Consider the following 21,446-nt stretch of genomic DNA (forward strand, 5'->3'; position numbering starts at 1 on the left):
GACATTCATGCTTTCGCATTCACAGCTCATAGAAAGGGCTTAGGTGTAATAGGAGTTTTTCTTTTTTTTTCCTACGTGTAAAATTACAAAAAAATACGAATTCCTGAATTACGACTATTATATTTTATAGGATTCATTCTGGCCGACGCTGGATACGATGTTTGGTTGGGAAATTCCCGTGGAAATACGTACTCAAGTCACGTAAACCTCACTCGAAAAGAGAGGAAATTCTGGGACTTCAGGTGAGCATTCCACGCCGAAATGTTTTTTTTTTCAATCCTGATAAAAATGGGACCTAAATCACACCACGAGGTTTTAAAGGTAACCTTCTGTACATTGTCACGGTTTTAAAGTTGCGACGGTATTTAGTGAAGGACGGGTCCCTGAATTACTATGTGTCTGTCTTTTTATGCCTTGTGTAGTTTTGTCGATTTAACATCTCAAATATTTATTCCGTGGAGTATACGGCTGAACCGAAACTACCGGTTCCCGATGATGGCACCTCCTTTTGAACAGCTGCACGGCCATCGAGGGACGCATAGCTCATATTGCGGTAGAGCAAAACGAAAGGCGGGCCTAGTCGCACGAGTAGTTCCGATCATTCAGGTAAGATGCCACGGCAGTTTTACTGCTTCGCTTTCAAAATATCAAACATCTGAAGCCAATATAATACACATATACAAATTTTCCGGCCGAAAAACAAGATTGCCAGGATAAACACTGGCTCGGAACGAGCCTCCGTTCATCCTGGCAAACCTTTTCCACTTAAATCTTGTGAGAAGAGCTTATTCCCCTTTTCTTATCCCACCTCTCTTGTGAAAAGAACTGCATTATTTGTGGTGTGCATTGACTATTGCAGAAGCGTTGTGGCAGCTAATAGTAAGCTCGGGCTGAAAAGGAACGGACTGAGCTGTGGCAAACAGTGAGTGCCACCTTTGGCACCACGACGCGCTTCAGCGAGCATAGAGTTGTAGCGACTAGGTGCCCGCGATAATGAAGTGGCTCACAGAAAGCGAGCCACGCGAAAAGACGCGCATCAGTGCGTGTGTGGGTAGAAAAGCAAGAAGTTCCTGTAGAAATCACTCGAGGATGGCTTCGACGACAACTCCATTGTACGGGAACTGTTTTTGCAACGGCTACCGCAAGACATTCGCATGGTCGTAGCACGGGCAAATGACATATCTTGGACGTCTTGCGGAAATGGCTAATCGTGTGGCGGAGTACGCGGTGCCGACGGTAGCTGCGTTGACAGACCTTCAGTACTCGGCAACCTCCATGCAGGAAATTCAAACGAAGATCTACCAGCTGACAGCGAACGTCGCGCGTCAGCAAAAACATGACAGGCCACGAACGGCGTTTTTCTCAACGCAGCTCCTCTCACCGGAGGAACCCATCTTCCGCTCGAGAGCGATCGCCGTCACCGAAGTCCGAGTACTAATTGCTGGTACCACCGAAAGTATGGACAGCAAGCCCTAGAGTCTCACCCCCCCCCCCCCCCCCCCTTTGTCTGGCAGGAAAACACCCCGGCCATTCACTAAAGGCGGTGAGTGACACGGACTGACCAGCATGCCGCCTTTTTTACATTGCTGGTCGGTTCACCGGCTGTTGACTTCTCGTCGACACCATAGCCGAAGTGTCCGTGGTCCCACAGACATCAGCAGATAGAAGTCACCTGGTTAAAGACAAAAACCTAATCGCTGCAAATGAATCCACCATACCCACCTTCGGTATGCGATAAGTTACTCTCGTCCTAGGACTAAGCCAAATTTTCAGGTGTTTCTTCATCATGGCTAACGTCAAATGTCCGATCCTACCATCCGACTTTTTGTCTAACTTTAACTTAGATGTCAGCAAGTGCCACCGTTGTCTTCTCGACGCTGCGACAAGTCTCATTGTAAATGGCATATGTCCAACCGTTCCATTCCTTGGCATACGCCAAACCTCACCATTAACGGGGTCCGAATCTATATTGAACGAGTTTCCCGATGTCACGAGGCCCTTCAATATGGCACAACCGACCAAGTATGGTTTGACTCCCACCATCGTTACCTATGGTTTGGTTGTATACGCACGACCTCCTCGCCTCTCCGGTGAACGACTCCGAACGGCTCGGCGGGAATTCGAGCACATGCTCGAGCTCGGAATCCTTCGGCCGTCGAACAGCTGTCGGGCATTACCTCTACCCATGGTGCCCAAGAAGGAGCCAGGAGACTGGAGGCCGTGCGGCGATTATCGCGACCTTAACGCCAGTATGTTGCCGGATCGTTACCCTTTACCACTCCTGCATGACTTCACAGAGCAACTCAACGGGGTCTGCATTTACAACAAGGTGGACTTAGTAAGAGCTTATCACCTATCGAGCCAGCTGACGTTCTGAAAACTGCTGTTATTACGCCGTTTCGGTTATTCGACTTTGTGAGAATGCCCTTCGGGCTTCGGAATTCTGCGCAAATATTTCAACGATTCATAAACGTAGTGACACGGCGGCTACCCTTTGTGTTTGCATATACTGACGACCTCCTAACCACGATCGATTTCCCGGAAGAGCACGACCAACATCTGCTCTTACTCTTTGGGTAGCTACGCAACTATGATCTCGTCGTCAACGCAGGAAAATGTGTCGTCGGAACGTCCGACCTCAAGTTGTTAGGACACCGAGTGACTCCAGAAGGCATTCACCCATTGCCTTCGAAAATGGAAGCCCTATGATACTTTCCGCAACCGAATTCACTTCGTAAGTGACGATAATTTTTGGGCGTCATCAACTACCATCGACGCTTTATTAACAAGTGCGCCCAAATTTTCAAGCCCTTAACAGGTCTACTGCGCTCAATGAAAGGTCCCATTACACCGGTCGAATGAAATTCGATGGCGGAGGAGGCGTTCAAGACTGAAAAGCAAGCTCTTCTCGACACGGCACTTCACGTCTATCCACGACCAGACGCACCCACGAGACTTAGGGTCAACGCTCCGGATGTCACAGTGGGAGCTGTGTCTCAACAGTACAACTAGACGGACTGGTTTTGGCTAGGCGTCTTCTCACAGAAGTTAAAGCCGGCGGAGACACGTTACAGCACGTTTGGTCGCGAACTCTTTGCCAGCTATGTAGCAATACGGCATTACAAAAACTTCCTGGAAGGCCGGGTTTTCCATTTTCTTACAAACCGACAACCCCTCACCTTCGCCTTTCACGCTAATCAAACCTCGTTTTTGATTCCAGAGATTTGTCACCTCGCTTAGATTTTTAAACATATAACTGATCTGCTCCAGATCAGTTATACAGCTAACAACGAGGTGGCAGCCGCCCTGTCACGTGTCGAGACACTCACTGCGCCACCTGACCTCAACTTCTCCAAACTAGCAAAAGCTCAACAAAATGACGCTGAGTTGCAGATACTGCAAGAGTCCTCCACCTCACTGCAGCTTCGACCTGTAGCACCACCGCTTACAAACTGCGAGGTAGTAGGCGACACCTTAACGGGTACACTACGACCGTACATTCCTCGCATTTTTTGACGCTCCATCTTTTGACTCACTCCATGACCTGAACCATTCTGGTATTCGAGCAACCCAACGACTCCTCTGCTCGAGATATGTCTGGTCTAACATCAACCGAGACATTCGCCACTGGACGCGGTCTTGCACCTCATGCCAACGCTCCAAGTTTCAGCGTAATACAAAAGAGCACGCTACACCTTTTCAAACCTCCAGACGCCCTCTTTGACCACGGGTATTTTAATATTGTCGGACCCCTCCCAACATCCTAAGGGTTCCGATATATACTTACATGCGTGGATCGCTTTAGCAGATGGTCAGAAGCGATCCCGATTTCGGCCATCACCGCACAAGCCGTGGCGCAGGCGTTCATCACCAATTGGATTTCACGGTACGGCTGCCGTTCCATTGTCACCACGGACCGTGGTATGCACTTCCAAAGCTCATTCTTCGCATCACTGGCAAAAATCCTTGAAGTGTGCAACATCCGCACGAAAACCTACCAACTTCCCGCCAATGGCAAGGTCAAGAGGCTACACCGGCAACTCAAGGCCTCGCTCATCAGAAAGAGCGACAGGACCAATTGGGTGAACCTTCTCCCTCTGATGCTCTTGGACATCCGGGCCACCTTGAAGGAAGATGTTGAATGCACAGCTGCCAAGTTCGACAGCTGTGCATCCAGTTAGAGTATGAAACAACAGTTCTTTTTCTTGGTGAGCTCCTCACACACCTGTCCAATTCACCACCCGACCTTCCTTCGTATCTCTAAGGTCTACAAGACATGTCATCCTCTTTCCGACCGACCCTGTCACGAAAAAAAACACCACGGAAAACTGATTCACACAGAACTAACAACATGTACACGTGTGTTTTTATGACGTGACTCCGCGCGTCCATCATTAACACCACCTTACGATGGCCCATTTAAAGACATCTCCCGAGATAACAAGACTTTCACCATCATCATCAATGAACAAACCCACGTCGTGTACGTCGACCGTATAAAACCTGATTTTATGGCAGCCTCAATCTGCGACACTGCATTCGTGTCATCATCAGTTATCTCGCAGAAACCGGAAGACTACACTTGCAGGCCTGCTCAAGAACCCTCCAGCAAAAAGAAAACGGTCACGTGGAGCTAAACCATGCTGCTCTACTAGAAGGGAAGACCTGTAGCGACTTGGCGTCCGAGATAGCGATGTTACTCACAGAAAGCCAGTCACGCGAAAAGACGAGCGCCAGTCCGCGTGTGAAAAGAGAAGAAGCCCCGCAAAAAATCGCTCCAGGGGGGCTCCGATGGCTGCTCCATCAGCTGGCTGCTTCCCGGTCTGAACGGCATCTTAAAATACCTCCTGTAAATAAATGAAGGGCCACCTTGGCCCCTTCAGAATCAATTATTTTAGTGCTCTACTGCCCGAGGAGCCGTTATAAATAGGGCCGCTGCACCATAAGATAACGACCAGAAATAGCTTGCTGGGACGGCTGAAAACGCAACATAAGCGCACGGCTAAAGAGGTGAAAGTGCGAGAAAAAAACCTCATTGAAAATGAAGACGACATCAGGGCACAAGGTTGCTTGCCAAAGAGCCAACCCGCTTAATGTCCGCTGAAAAGATGGTGGTAGAACTTTTAATATCGGTGTTCGAGTGGATAGCGTTTGTTTATAGTGTAATATTTTGGACGTGCTCTTATTCAGTTTCCGTAAATCGATATTATCCATTTCCGTTGTTTCGAATTTTGACCGGAGTTTTATTTTATCGAAATGTATTCTTACGGTAAGCTAGAACGATTACGGTAACAAAACTATCCTACACCTATAAGCCAGCCAAAGACAAAGCTTGTAACTTTACTACCTTGTGCAATGAGATTATCCTTGTTTGCTCTAGAGAGAATATATACTTTGTAGTTAACATTCCTTCAAGAGCAGCGTGTTTGAAAATAATAATAAATTTGACGTCACATTCGTTTTCACGTAAGATATTGTTCCGTAGCTTAGTTTTTGAATTTGGTAACGTAGAAGCGAGCACACGTCTCCGTCGAAAACAGCACTGAAAAAGTGAGATTAGGGACGCACTTGGGAAGGTTAAGCGCATGCTTGGTTTGTTTAATGCAAAATATGTGTAAGAACTGGATTTCATGTGAAGCGAGTTGTAATAAAACAACCGTAACGCGCGGGTTAAGGTGAAATAAGGCATAAAACTGTTGGGCAAAAAATAAGCATACAAAACATATACTGAACGAAAACGAATTAACAATTTATCAGAGCCAATACAAATTAGCATAATTTACTTGGCGGCGCGGAAGGGAATGGGAGCCCGGAACGTGCGGTCCGAATCCTGACACTTTTGCTTGGCGTTAGGAATCCCGGCCAGAAGCTCACCGGACAAAAGGTCACCGGATTTCTCGAGTACTCGGACAAAAGCTCACCAATCTTACTCGTGAACGCGGACAAAAGCTTACCTGCATAAAATTGTTTTCCTTTGTACATGAGCCCAAATACCGTGAAAAATCACAGCTATTTTTATCAAAAGTGCGTTGGACTCGCGAAAGGTATGTCCCACGAATAAAACATTATGTTCGCGGATGATCATTATAAAGGTGAATACCGCCTCACACTGCCTGGGGCAGTTTTGATATGACTCTATGAACCGGATCGTCCACAGACAGCTTCCTCGGGCAATCCTGAAGGCCCTTTGTTGCATTTCAAAACCCTTTTCTCTTGGGGTTCGCCTTGTGTGCTTGCAGCAAAGCTGTGGTGACAAACGCTTACTCCTGTTGAAGACATTGCATCAGCCTTCAGACACTTACATGGCCATGTCTCACAAGCTTGTGGAACCTATCGTTCTATCATAAGCAGAAGCTGTTGGGTGCCTATGTCTCCCAACGTAGTAGCAAATGCAAGTGCAACTAGCGATGTCGCAAAATCGCGCTATACAAATTTCGGACAAATACGACTAACATAAGGAAAACCCCCAGCACAACCTCTATATCCTTGACTTCGTTTTTTAGTCAACCGGTTTCAAAGATATATTATTTTAAGTATATGATAATTGCGGGGTCACTAACGTCGAATCACGTATTATTTACCCAAACTTTATCCAATACAATTTGGCCCCAACTAAGCTTTCATCCGGGTTACCAAAAGACAAGAATGTGAGATTTTGTCCTTTTCCGCCGAAGAATGAGTGAGCTTCTGTCCGGGTATGACGAAGCATAGGTGAGTTATTGCTGTACGGTTACCTGCCGTATAAGGGGATCCGAAAAAGAGCGGAACCAATTTGACTAAATAGGACTCACAGGGGCCGAAACACATGTTTATACAAAAAAATACAGTATGCGAAAGGGCATTGAACCGAAACACACACAGTCTGTTCAGTTCTCAAGATAGTTTCAGCCTCGTTATTCGCCCTGTTGTTGACAGTTTTCAGTGATTGGCTCAACCAAGTTGTTTCCGGGAACGTAGGCGCTCTAGATTTTTTTCGGGTTGTAAGAATACGGGGTGGGGTGTCTAATGGTACGATTGCAAATTATTTTACAAATAACAAGGGAAGCTAAGCATGCATGACTAAAATATGCTTCGTAATAGTGACGCATTTGGTTTCTTATAATATTAACATTTTATTGAAGAACTCTTATATAACGCTATTGAACTCTTGTGGCGGCTTTACTAACAGCGTCAACTATAACCGCAGGGAAACACATATTTTTCTAAAGACGTGTTTGTTTTAGTGCTAACAAAAACCAGCTGAGAATATTAGACTTTTGATTAGCCTTATAATATATGTCTCTGCGCATAAAACACTTTAATAACCTTAGAATACAAAATAATCTGCTTCGATTGGCCAGTCGGTACATTGCAAAGTGTATAAAGCAGCAGAAAACACGGACAGAGACACGAAGAGAACGACACGGGATGCACTCTCAACTGAAGTTTATTAAAAAAAAGTACGCACTAATATTCCCAACGGGAACGCACAGCCATCAATCAATCCCTGCCCAACTCACGTTTTATATATTCATACTGATCGTAGATAGGGCCAATTAGGTTTCGCTGACGCAGTTTCTTCCCTTAGCCCTAATCCCAAAAGCCTCGTGTAGATCGCATGACACCTTGTTTTTTATTTTGCCAAAATGTGTGTGCTGTTGAATGACGGGGTGCAAGAGCATCTGCTGCAATGAACGGCGAAATGCCCTGACGGTGTCGTCCTCGTGGAAGCTGCGAGTGCGCCGGTCCGATTATTTAGACATCCACTTGTTGGCCCTACATAGCTTAACCCACTCCTCATCGGACTCTCATACACGGCGCCAGTCGTCCAATCTGTGTACTTCTTCCTATGCTTAGTGTTGGGCGGGTCTATGATCGGCTGTGAATTGTTGATTCTTCGGCATAATCGCGACATCTTATTAGGCGCTGGAAACACAACCGGGATTGTAACGCTGAGCTACATTCTTAAAGCCCGGTTCAGACACTTGCGTTTGACTGCGTTTGACTGCGCTGCGCCAGCGAGAAACCAGGACATCCCTGCTGCTTATATCGCGTGCCAAAATGATTCCTTGAATTGGACTCCACGCTTCATACGAAGCACAGATGCGCCGGTGACTGGCTTTCGGTACTCGACGCAACGCAGTCAAACGCACTCAAACGCAAGTGTCCGAACCGGCCTTAAGGTTTTGTGCGACGCCGTGCATACAGGGATTGACCACCGGCCGTTGAAGTCTTATCTGGCAGGATGGTTTCCGTGATGCCTTAAATTTCTTTACAAGGCTCCCGGCTACCTCGACCAATGAGCTCAATCGGAAAACCCCCCTCCGCAGTCGGTCTACCTGTCTCACAAAGCTATCTTGTGCGCTAAGGAAGGCTTCTAAACACGCGCTCGCGATTTCTTTTTTCACGAGCTTTGAATGACAGGAGTCATAAAGAAGGATCCCTTTCCTTGACATATGTGCATACGTCGAGCAAATATGCTCCCCTAAACAACTAAGCTTGAGGTAGAGGAATCGCATCATCCTATATTTAGGTATTTCATGCGTGAAAGACAATTCATGGCAACATGACTTAAATACCTTTAGCGACCCTGTCACCTCACAGCTAGAGGGACCGTTTCTGTGTGCGAGGTTGGGAATATTAGTGCGTACTTTTTCGAATAAACTTCAGTTGAGAGTACGCCCTGTGTTGTTGTTGTTGAAATGATCACCCATGAACAAATTCAGGGGCCGGAGGAGAGGAGGAGGCGAGAAGGAAAAGGCAAGGAGGATAAAGAGGAGGGGAGGAGGAAGAGGAAATAGGAGCAGGGGAGAGGAGAAGAAGGAAGAGGAGAGGAGGAGAGGAGGTACGGAGGAGGAGGGGGCATACCTTCCCCTTCGTACCCTCTCCTGCTCCTCCTCGAGAGCTACGCTCTATTTTCGAATCACAAAGATTTGTAAACGTGTTCCTCTTTTTTTTTCAGCATTGACGAAACGGCTTCCGACGATTTACCATCAATGATTGACACTGTTTTGAGGGAAACGGGTAAAGAAAAACTTCAGTACGTCGGGTGGTCACAAGGAGCACTGCAGATGCTCGCCCTGCTCTCTGAGAAACCAGAATACAACAAAAAGCTATTCAAAAGAAGCTCACGATGTTTAGAATTTTAGTCTATAAAGCCTTAAAACAATAAACATAAATAAGAGCACTATGTTTTCTTTTTCAATATTAAGACTTTCCAACCAACACAGGTAACAAATCTGCAAAATGTTTGTTTTATTATATTATATTTATAAACATGTAGAAATTATAGGACTTGTGGTCCTTTCCACGTAAATGATCCACCACTTCAATCGAACCATCTAGAAACGTAAAGGTATGTTGTTTAGCGATCGCTGAACATGCATTAACTCCTCACTCACGTGGCCTGAACTCGTCACTAAAAGAAGCCTAGCAGCATGGCCGTCTAATGTAAAGCATATTGAAAAAAAACGATATAGAGCGCGACGCAGTCGATATATATGCCAGTGCCCTCGGAGCGTTAAAGAAACACTGAAACCAAAATGAAACATTTTTTCGTACCTAATTTGGACAGGCATGTCTCAAAAGTAATGTTTGTCGAAAGAAAAAAAATGTTTCCCCAATATTTACGTTATAATGCGAAGTTTTCGATTGGGGGGCGAAACCGAAATTGTATCCCAATGGGATGATGATGATAGCTTTTGTACCCCTCAAGTTAGCCGTCCAAGTTCGCTGGCTACACCCCCTTTTCTACTGGATTGGCCTGGCTACTTGGCCAAATATCGCGATTTCCGGTGCGACCAGCGTGTTGTAGTTGAACACACGTGCACAAGCCTGTCGTCACCACAATGGCAGCGAGACCAATGGACCCGGAGCTCAAGCGTGAACTTCTGGATTGCTGCGAGGAGCTCGGGCTTTCACCCTACGCGGACACGCCTCAGAGGACCGCTGGTAGCGACGAAGTCGACGCACCGATTCTGCTGCCCGACAGTAAGCCGCGCCTCAACGACACGAACTGGTAATTGACATGGGATTCCTTTATTGACGTGACAAAAATAGCGTAGCTGCTACCTTGTTGATCGAGGCCTCGCATGATTAGAAGTGGCCGCTGACTGTCTTTGTTGTAGAGCCAACTCCTCAGGAGGAAAAAAACGGAAAAGTTTGCGCGTAGTGCTGGGATTGACTCATGCGAAATTCCGTGCTGCTATGCGCCCCCACCCCTGCCCGTTTAGATCTGGATCAGCATCGTACCGGCATGCGGTCGTGTATCACTACTGCGTGATGCACGTTAAAGACGGAAGACTAGCGGTTATACTGCACTGGCTAAATCTCTCATCTACAGTCGCCCGTTGAGTCAGGCTAAGTTCTAGGCTGTATAAACGTACACACCCCCGATTTTTTTTTTTAATTTTACGTGCAGTTGCGGCTATTGTCATGTAATGCCGACGGCCGGCGAATGTATCTGCTGCATCGAAGTCGAGGAGGTCGTCGCCAAAGCCGGCACTATCTCCATCACGCAACACAGCGACTTCTTCGGGGCAATCCTCAACCTTGTCATTTTCCAAATCGCATCGCGTATCGCATCAGGGCGATCGAGCTCTTGGACAGGGAGCTCGTCGGGAACAGGGAAACCCACAGGTAAGGCCTTCACAATCCAGGTGTTGTCAAATATTCGAAACACAAACGCATTGGTCGGTTTCCATCCACATCTTTTTGTGTAACCCAATACTTACATACGGCGCCCGATTTGAGTTCAGAATGAGGCAAGAGGGCATCACATTTTGGTGTAGAAACTGGCCTCTAATTCTAAAGAAGCAGTTCAAGGTTGTAAATGGTAAGTGCAGCGATGAGTCCACATTGTGCGCAATTTGTTATTGTACAAGAGAGTACCGTTTATTCTACCGTGGGCAGATGTGATCTTGACACGAAATGACGCTGTCTAAGTGCGCGTCGGAAGAATCCGGAACGAGGCCTCTAAACGTACATCAGACGTATCCGGAACCCGGAGCCTAAAGAAATGTCGCACGTATGCAGATCCGGTAGTCTACAGATACGTCTCCGGACAGTGGACTAAAGATATGTCGGACGAAATTGATCCGGCAGAAAGACGGTCAGATGCGACGCAATTTTCGAACGACGAGCACATTTATAGCATGGAAATAGAACTACCACCCGATTCAAAGCACCCCCCCCCCCCCAACCTACTTCAAACATAAACATTAAAAAAATGCATCGGAGACACGCGATGTCTGCTCTCCAACAAGGCCGAGCGCTCACGGGCGGTCCCAGGCACTCGGTTTCGTCATCAGTTTATAGATGGAGGCACACAACGCCACTTAAGCTACCGCGCAAGTGTTCTGCGTTCTTTCTTTCAAGTGTGCGCTTTCTGCTTTGTTTACGTGGTTCAGGCATTCATAACTTTACTTCCCACAAATGGTCATCATGCACGCGAGGGACGACGGGAACCACGGCGCTGCAGACGATGGTGTGATACGGTGTAAAAGATATCGGGCGCCGCGACCCTTAAAAAGTGTACGGGATCGCGCATTTCATAATTTCAGAGTCATTTCTTGAATCAAAGCACCTCCGACACCCTCTTTGAACATCACGGGTGGGACAAGAAGGGGTGCTTAGAATTGGGCGATTAGTAATTGGGAGTTCTCGTAGAATGTTCTCCGCTACCCGCTACGACATCCGGGACTCTGCAGGCAAAGCTAGCGCTACTCAGGCGCACTAGTGGCGTCCTTGTTTTGAGAGTGTAGCGAAGGAACAGTCTACGAAAACTCTCTATTGATAAATAAAGGTGGGATGAAAAGTGTCACTGGGGTCCCAGTGATACGACCCTTCCCCAATCGCGGTTACGTATGACACACCTTTAGGCTCCACCTTCCGAGTATGTCCGACGTACCTTCAGACACAGCGAACATGGTATGCCGAGCTCATTACATTTATTGTGCAATCATCATTCATTAATGAAATGAATAATGATTGCACTGTGCTTTGTTGGAAACAGCAATAAGAGGCGAGTTGTGACCTTTTCAACTACCCAGTGCTCACGCAGCAGGTGCACCTGTGGACAGTGCATGCGTGGGGGCAGCTGACATGTTCTTCCACATTGCATGGTGCTTGATAGTGCCGCTGCTATGCGGGTGTTGGGGGGTGGGGCGTTAACATCACGGCCCACCTGGTGCTGTGTCTACCATAGTGCTTCATAACCCTGAGTTCAATCTGGATTCTCTATTACTTCAATAGAAGGTACAGGTACTTTGGATACTACCGGTTTGCAAGGTGGATTTGGCACCGCCTCGGAAGGCACAACAGGAAGATCCTGCCTGCCTTTGTAGTGGAGGCCATTAGCAATGCCTATCCATCAGAACAATACTGTGGCTTCAGATATCCTGCCCTGTAGGCCCAACGCAATATTGCCGCGCGCGAGGCCGCACAAGCAGTGCTCGGTCATGGAATTCTAGACGATTAGCATTTATTCTTGCCCAGGGAGTAAGTGCCTGTTCATTCTCATCCCGAACATCCGGTGCTCGAACCTTATGGGCCGAATTTTCGCGATGCCAGCACACACTAGGTAAGAAACTGCCTGTGACCTTGTCGAGTCGGTCTCGCTCTCGCTTCCCATTACGCCACCAAATTGCCGCCCGCTTTTCTGCTGTCTCGACGCTCATTCTTAATTTTGGTTGGCAGATGTTCGCAAATTAAACCCTTCTTTTCAGTTCATAATTTATCGTCTCTTCGCCTTACTCCGTGACAACATGCACTTTGGAAGACAATGGGGTTTAGGATTCCCCAGAGATGCCGCTGTGTTGTGGTGCAGCAGCTGTCCAGATTGGGGTCGACCTCATTCACCTCCACTAACGCAGGCAAGAAGTACTGGCTTATGGAACTATTCCAAGCTGGGTCCAACATTTCCCAGCGTGAAGTAGTTCCCTAAACCGGTGCACTGATTTTTGCATGAGATTCACTGCAATATCAAATAGTGAGGCGCGCCTTATACTAATATGCTATTGTATTGACGCCTTTGTATGCTCTAACATGTTGAATAAAAAAAATTGCAAGTTGATGCTTCAGGTAGTTTTTATTCGCAAAGTAAGCATGTTTTGCATATTACCTCAACTTGTTCCAGGAAAGCCTCAGAATGGTAGCCTGTGAGGCTTTTATAGCGAGATGCTTCATCACTGGCACGCCAAAACATTTTTTTTTTTTTTTTGGGGGGGGGGGGGGGGGCAGGAATACGGAGTGAAGTTTTCTGAAATGAAAAAAAGAACATGAAAGAAAACAAAAACGGTCAGATACTGCAAAGTAAGCAACGTTACACTTTGGCCCTGTGGGAACTTGTTGGCAATGGGGGGTACCTGCAAAAATGGGAAGAGATGTGCTTCGTCATGCATCTACTACAGTGGCACACCCACGGGAAAGGGAGGGGGGGGGGGGGGGGTTGAGGGTTATATTCCTCCCTACAACTCCGTGATAATTTTTTGTATCAGTATTTTCAGAATTTTTTTAACGTAATGTCCGCAACGAGGATTTTTTAGCGTAAATAAATCAATCACCTCCTCCCCTCTTCCTCTCCCCCCCCCCACCCCTCGCCGTTGCAGTGGTGACGTACACGGCGAAATAGAGTTGGCACAAGCGAGTCATTTCTGTAATATACATTCTTCCACTGACAGATGACACACAATTACCAAAATTACCTATGTTGTCAAAAGTGTTCATCTAACGCACCAACCTAGGTGTCGCAATCTTGCGTCCCTCAATACACTGTCCAATCAAAATGCAAAAAAAAAAAGTCATTGAGAGGATTGTATTTACGCTAACAGTGTAGCGTTGTACAGTCTTCTGCAGTGGCGCACACACGGCGGGGGGGGGGGGGGGGGGGGACTTCAGGGTCCTCACACCCCACCCCCTAAAGATTTGTAGCGGTCGACACCCCCGCCCCCGTTCCATTGACGATGTTGTACACGACGTGATAGAGTTTCTATGAAGAAGTCGGTTCTGGATTTTCTTATCGTACATTGACAAATTAAAATATTTTAGTAATTACTAGCCATAGCGGTCATTGACACCGCTATGCCTAGGCGGACATCCAATAGGCCATATGCGAAAAATGAATAGCGCCGTCTGGTTTACCGTGCGCGAACTTCATATGTCCGCCATGTTGGGGGGTATTCCGCCGTACTGTCCGTACTCGCTTGAGTGCCCGAGCTTGCGTCCTAGCGTCCTAGCCGCGTCGGCTGCGTGTACGTTGCTGAAGCGTAAGGTGCAGGCTCCAGAAGAATGCCCCAGTACTGCTGTGTTTCGCGATGCATGCGGAGTGGCTACAAAGATCCCTTCGGAAACGAGGTGAGCTTCATACGCGCGTAATTTTGTTGTAGTGAACGGTCATCCGGCCATCGCGATTTGTTACAACCGTTTAGAGCCGTTCCGCGGTTTGTTGAACGCCTCTCGTGCGAGTTGCTTCTCACAGCAGAATGACTGCACCCGTAGATGTAGTACGTTCCTCGTGCACGCGCTGCCACTGCACCAAGACCGTCAGTGCGCTCGCGCTGAAAGCAAGAATATCGGAGGCGGGAGTACATGCATAAAATCTCGTTTTGGCAGCTGCAGCTTAAGGGCTGGCTGGGGCTTTGCGCTACTTTTCGATAGATTTTCAGCGCCTGCCCGGAACGGTATCAAGAATCGAAAGATTAGGGAGCCACTGCTACCGCTCCGAGGCTTGTGCCTGCTGGCGGTGGTCTCCGATTCGTAGTACGAATCCACAAAACCCATCCCCGGAGCCCTGGCACCTCGGAAAGGTTCAGAGTTAAGTCCGATGCCATCGCAAGAACTAATAACTACGAAGAGTTTACTAGAAGAGGGCGAGACCACGCAGCAAAGAGCACGACACAGGATGAATAGAACCCCCCAACATGGCGGCGAATCTTCACCAAGTATGATGATGATGATAGCTATAAAGAATTTTGCATATGGTTCATTGTCTCGAGCTAGACAGCGTGCAAACTGTTGTCTGTCGGTACTTTGTTGGTTATAGAACCGTAGCTACGATGACCAGGCTTGCAGCTCACCACAGAGCAGCGAGGCCATTTCCCGGGAACTGACATTTGAAAAGCTCCGCCTACACATGCAAACCAATATAGTTGAGGTGGGGTAGCATAACTAAACCAGAAAATGCGAAAAATATGACTACCTGCCTTTGCTACATGAATCCTCGGAAACTTTTTGGGCTATGACAACTAGGGAATGAACTCGGGAAACGGGGGTGGCATGGCTACACCAGAAAATGCTAAAAATATGGCTCCCTGCCTTCGCTACATGAATCCTCGAAAACTTTTTGGGTTATGACAACTAGGGAATGAACTCGGAAAATGTGTGAACCACCACAGGTTAAGGCCGGCAGCCGGGATGGAAGTAATGGCGAGGCTTATTTATTAATGCATAGCCTCCTCTATACTCACAAAGCCTGGCAGTTCGACGACGGAGCCATCGAGGCCTGGTCACAGATTTAGAGCGCGAGGATCTGGAACACACATCATTTTTCGGGGAATCTCGCTGTGAGCGGACAGCTTTAGAGCGGCGAGGGCCCGAAACACACTTGTTCGCTCGGGAGCAACAGATGCGACTGGCTGCTGATGTCGATCGAGGCTACGGCGACTTCGGCCGCCCAGCCCTGTGGCGGAGGCTACCTCGTCAGCATGCTCGGCCTCGTCGTCCTATGCCCTATGGCGCATGGACTGCCGAAAACGCCAAGCAGGGGATACTCACCTTTCGATGCTGTTCCGCTGTATCAATATCTGTAATTTGTATTTAATCAGCCCCGGCAGTTTGCCGCACAATTTTGAGCGCAGACGGAACCGAAATGGAGGTGGGGAAGTGGTTGCGTTCCATTCATCCTCGCCAACAGGAAAAAAAAAAGTATAGTAGGTTTCGGCGTCTCGACGCAGCAGGGCGCCCGTTACATGACTCGTGTCCCTGCCGCTCTACCTTTTCACTTTCGGCGGCCACGTTTTGTGGCAATCTACCAGGCTTTGCCAGCATAGAGGAGGCTATGGTTAATGGTTCAAAGCGAAAGAAGTGAAGGGCTTGTCATATTGTTTTTACAACAACACCTTTAGTTAGATAATTTGTTCCTTATGCACGAACGCACGCTGGTTAAACGTCTCTCACAACACAAACATTTATCACAAACAATTGATACATCAATCAATCAATTGTAAGATTCTTTTAAAATGTTGGACACTGGTGTGGCGAACATGACCGTTAGTATGGGGAACTGGGGGAAGTTCTCGCTCAAGTCAATGCTGCTCTCACCTTCAGCAGGCACGTGCGACTCCTCAACATCAGTGTCCGTCCTGCCCACCAAATCCGATGGGGTCATCTGCCATGTCTTGCGGATTTCTGTTCTTGCCTGCGTCGCAAGGCCTATGCAGCACATTGCTGACACTTACCCCCCCCCCCCCCCCCCCCCCCCCCCCACCGCCCATCGGGTGGTACAGGAGTTGATTTGCAATGACAGTCATCCTCAGTGGTGAAGTGATCCTGGGCATAGGAAATGCAAATGTTTCGAAATTGAGTCTGATGTCAGGTACAGTCTGCACTGGGAGTCAGTAACAGAGTTGAATGGGTGTGGCAAGGGAACTCACCAAATGGTGTCTGATGCAATGCTTTGCATGCCTGGTCCAACCATGTCAGTTGTGTCAAGCTGACCAGATGCAGCAGTTTGACCGTCGAACGACCCTGCCAGTGCCTAAAGGTAAAAGATGAAAGAATAGTGCAATGTGCAACTTGTGCATTCTATGCAGTCCGTGGTGAGAATCGGGATGGCGACGGTACCAAACTCACAAGAGAAGAAACTCCAACGGGGCTGTCATGGCTGAATGCAGCTGCTGGCCACTTCAGGCCACTCGATCCCATCGACAGCTGGTTGAATAGCATACAAGAAATGCGGATTAGTGGTGGGCTACACATATAGCTTGTTCATTATATACTCGACAATAACTCGAACTGCGTGGCAGTCTTAGTCAACAAGCGTCACACAGTCAAATTGTACTCAACTATTTTTAACAGGCAACCCCAGATCTCAAACCAGCGTAGCGGGCTGTACGGGAGCTAATGCATTAGATCCCAAAGAACCTGAACAAGGAATTCGGGCAGCAACGACAGTAAAGAATGAACACACAACGGACTAGAAACACAGACGAGGAACGTGCTCCTCTGTGTTTCTCGTCAGTTGTGTGTTTATTCTTTCCTGTTGTTCCTGCTGTTACCAACGCGCTCGTTAAGCATTTAAGAATGCGGGGTTACACTAATTGAGTAAACCTAAGATCTTACAGCCATGAACAGAATTGCTCCAGTAAGCCGAAAGGTAAAGACAAAACGTCAACTTTGCCTCACTTACCGCTATTGGTGCAAGTGCTCTTGTTGCCTTTAAGGACAGGCCCGGGCACTCTCCCCGGGTCTCAGCTACGCACGATCGTGCACGTTAGCGGAAGAGGCTTCCAGAGCGAAGTGGCGGTAACATACCCTGTCAAATGTTTTACTCGGTGGATGCCTGATTGCCTGCAGTCAAACGGCTCGCGATCTGTCGTCCGTCGGTAAACCATGGTTACTAGGAAAGAATCGTCTTCGCGACCGCGCGTCTCGCAGCACACCACGGATCAACTGCGCCGTTTTCCGGGAACCGACATCTGAAATGTCACATCTACACATGCAAAAAAAGAAACTACATATTTGAGATAGGACAGGGTGGCTATGCCAGAAAATGGGCGACACTGTACCTCACCACCTGTACTACATCTCTCCCCGGTAACTTTTCAGAGCTATGAAAACTAGGCAACTAACTACTGACAACGTGCGCACTACCGCATGCAAGCGCCAGCTCCCCGGTAACTTTTCTGGGCTATGAAATCTAGACAAGTGGACGGCATCGCATGCAGACGTAGTCAGCCATCTTGTAAGCGAATGCGACGATTGTTTGTTTGCAGTCTTCAGTCAAAACGGAAGTTGAGGTGTTGAAATATTTTTTAGTGCAGCAAGGCCTTTCTTTAGATTATTTGTTCGTTAAGCACAAAAACAAGGTGACCAAGTTACGACAGCAACAGGTAACAACGAGTTTACTTTAAACACCCGACATGTCAATTATCCGCAACAGCCAATGAGACCGAACTCGGAAAGCACACTCCCGGGGTACAAAAGTTATCATCATCCCACTAGCCCCACAGGGGTACAATTTCGGTTTCGTCCGCAAATCGAAAAATTCGCATTGCAGCATAAATAATGGGCGAAAATTGTTTCTTTTTCGTCCGACGAACATTAGTTTTTTTAGTCATGATATATATATATATATATCTTTTTTTTATGGGAGGGGGTTAATTGTCCCTTTGAAGTCCTCCCTAAACGCACCAGACGGGCGGAGCGTGCTTATGCGAGAAGCCAGCTTCACCCAGTATTCACTCTGACAAGATAACTTGGCATTTAGCACGAGCCTCGATGGCTAAAAGAAATATAAACGCTGAGCTCGGGATAACGGCTAGTAGCGGTGTTGAGTTTTGCTGCTCGAAGAAGTAAGCTATTTTAATTGTGTAATCTATGTATTTATTTTCAGATAAGCCTCTTTAGTGCGATGGGACCTGTTGCCTACCTTGGCAATGTACGCGCCCCGGCGCGTCTCCTTGTTCCATTTGCGGATATTATTGCTGTGAGTGTAGGATACATATTTTTCTGCTCCCTCGCGAAGGCCATTGATGAAAACACGCAAAGAATTGCGCGCAAATATATAAAAATAAGTAGAAATGTGGACGTCTGCGATACACTTTACTTTGTTCAGGGATCAAAATTGAAAACTGATTGCATTCTATTCCAGGCGTTCACCAGATGAGTTGGGAGACCGTGAAACTTGCCGCCAAGATATCACAATTTTTTTTATAGCAACATTTCGCTATATATAACATAAGACCAAGCTTTTGCGCTATAGCTGCAAAAGAAACTGCGGTGTGGAAATATGCAACCTGTAGAGGTACACGGTGCGTAGTGTTTTAAGTGCACATTTTCAAAATGTTCGTATTCTCTGTGGCGGCTGAGAACAAATTAATTGGATATTAGTGCTATAGCAGGACAAATATTTATTTTGACTAATAAATACGTGTCTTTTCTCTATATCACATATTAATTGGTATTCGTCACATTGAACCCCAAAAGAATTACCGTTACCTAATGTTCTATTAGAATTCAGTACAGCAACCATGAAATTAAGCTCTTCGAGATTTGAATAAGATGATGCCTTCCTTCCCGAAAAGGAGAGGGACAACGCGTGGGCCCGGTCGCTCTGAGGGGACGAAGGGTATTCGTAGTTCGGTCGCATATTCTCCCCTGTTCCTTCTTCCTTTTAGTGCGTATTCGCTGAACGTTATTTTTCTCCGTGAAGTGAATTAAGCGCTATCAAGTTTTGAGGTAACTTGCGCCGCGTCAGAGATTTTCGCTAATCCCCCGGGCTCGCACGGTGTTACGTTTCCGGCGGAACGTAACACCGTGCCGACGACGGAACGCCTGCCGAAGGAACACACGGATCGTTCTTCCAGCAGAGAGAGAGAGAGTCTGTCTGTTCCTTCGGCAGCCGTTCCATCGTCGAATTGCCGGAAACGTAACACCATGCAAGCCCGGGGGGTTAGCGAAAATCTCTGACGCGGCGAAAGTTAACTCAAAACTTGATAGCGCTTAATTCACTTCATGGAGAAAAATTACGTTCAGCGAATACACTATAACAGGAAGAAAAAATTTAAATTTCGCTAATGTTAATCCTGCTCAGAGGCAATGTAAGTAATGCCACTCTATAAGGACCAGCCTAACAGCAATTCATAGACTTGGCCAACGTCTGGGCTGAAGGGCCTGTCAAAATGGTATACGCAGTTGCTTTAGGCAAATTTGTAAAATATTCAACTGATAGTACAGGCGTCTAAAATATTGTTACACATAGACACAAGAACAGAAATCACTACGATTTCAGGAATGTTTTCTAAGTAGAATCCTACCGCGCTATCTCTAGTTTTAGCAAACGAAAAAAGGAAAAAAAATTGCCCAGCCAAATTTTTACAGAACAAATAAAGCACACGTGATATAGAATAAAAAAAATATCAGCTGGCTACCTGCAAGCAAATTAGGGTGTCTGTGCACTTAGTCGCATGGACCGCATTTCTTTGAAGCTCGAGTTCTCTAAAGCTTATAAAAGTTAGACGCGCGAAGGCTACCCTAATGGAAACGACATAATTGAATGTTTCTCATGAAAGTTAGACACGTTTTTATTTGTTTTCACTGAAATATTATTTAAAAACTGTAAAAAATTATTAGCTAAATACTTTGTGATAATTAGCCAGTTTCCCACATCGGCTATATTTATATTGACTTGCTCAAGGAAACTGCTAACGATGCTGCGTCATTTCGGCTCGTGTGGCGTTTACCAGCTTTTTTCTAAATCTTGACACATCATAGAACAACAACATGACAAAACAACACAATTTAAGCATATGAATACTTAAAGGTTCTTGAGACTCTATATACGTTGTATGCTTTGCACCGAATACTTTAACACAGTAATACAAACACTCGAGATAAAGACTATGCATGTCTTCGCAATGTTTACAACAAGTAATCCTCTTCAGATCCTAACTCTATTATAAGCAAGGCAAGAAACACATCTCGCCATAACTGGTATCAATTTTAACCTTTTCAGAATCTATGGAAATTAGCTGGTAAAGGACAATTTCTAGTGTCCAGTCCTGCCCTGCAAAAGATCGCCACCAATTTGTGCGGCAGCGAATTGGGCGACGAGATCTGCACTGCCATCCTTTTTCTCGTAGCTGGTGTGGATTCTCACCAAACTAATCGGGTAAGGTAAAGCGTTTGAGCTGGAAAACTAGGATTTGTTCTTCAGCATGTCATTATGTTAAAAAGTGTTACGTTATCATCTGGTTTGTTGCCTTGATAATATGGGCTTAACTGAAAACAGAGTTTTCCACCTAATAGATTAATGTACTGAAGGCCAAGTTAACAAGAAAACCAGAACTGGCAGCATTTTCTTGTTACCGACCTTTACATTGCGAGCATAAATACGCAATCCCCGGGTATAATTTACCCCTTGCCAACTTGAATTCTGCCATCACAACACCTAATGCAATATATAATCAACAAATCTGGCTGCAATATACCTTTTTTATTTTATTTCGCCTAGCGAAAATGCAAAAGAGTGCTAACGTAATGTTTGCGAATAAGGCGTCCTTGAATGTACAAACAGTTATTTATTTTAGTATTTATGATATTACTAGAATGGAGAGGTGTGCTAGTTCATTGCTAAAAAAAAAATAAAAGAACAATACAACGGGACAAGAAAGGCGAGACAAACTAAGCGCATTGTTTGTCTTGCTTAGCGTGCCCCGTTCTCTGGCGCATTTATTTTCGTGGTTATGATA

At 46.6% G+C, this 21,446-nt stretch overlaps 1 protein-coding gene across 1 annotated transcript in view; it reads left to right on the plus strand.

Annotated features, from left to right (window-relative positions):
• The window catches only part of LOC121836631 (lipase member M-like), a 52,733-nt gene extending 43,605 nt beyond the window's left edge, over positions 1–9,128 (plus strand). Inside the window, exons 3-4 of the mRNA XM_042291593.1 lie at positions 131–242; positions 8,942–9,128. Coding sequence (XP_042147527.1) covers positions 131–242; positions 8,942–9,128 — 299 coding nt within the window. The remainder of the gene's footprint in view (positions 1–130; positions 243–8,941) is intronic.
• The last annotated feature ends 12,318 nt before the right edge of the window (positions 9,129–21,446 follow it).

The sequence above is a fragment of the Ixodes scapularis genome, unplaced genomic scaffold (assembly GCF_016920785.2).
Source record: "Ixodes scapularis isolate PalLabHiFi unplaced genomic scaffold, ASM1692078v2 PGA_scaffold2__306_contigs__length_199485367, whole genome shotgun sequence".
In the NCBI taxonomy this organism is placed as follows: Eukaryota; Metazoa; Arthropoda; class Arachnida; order Ixodida; family Ixodidae; genus Ixodes; species Ixodes scapularis.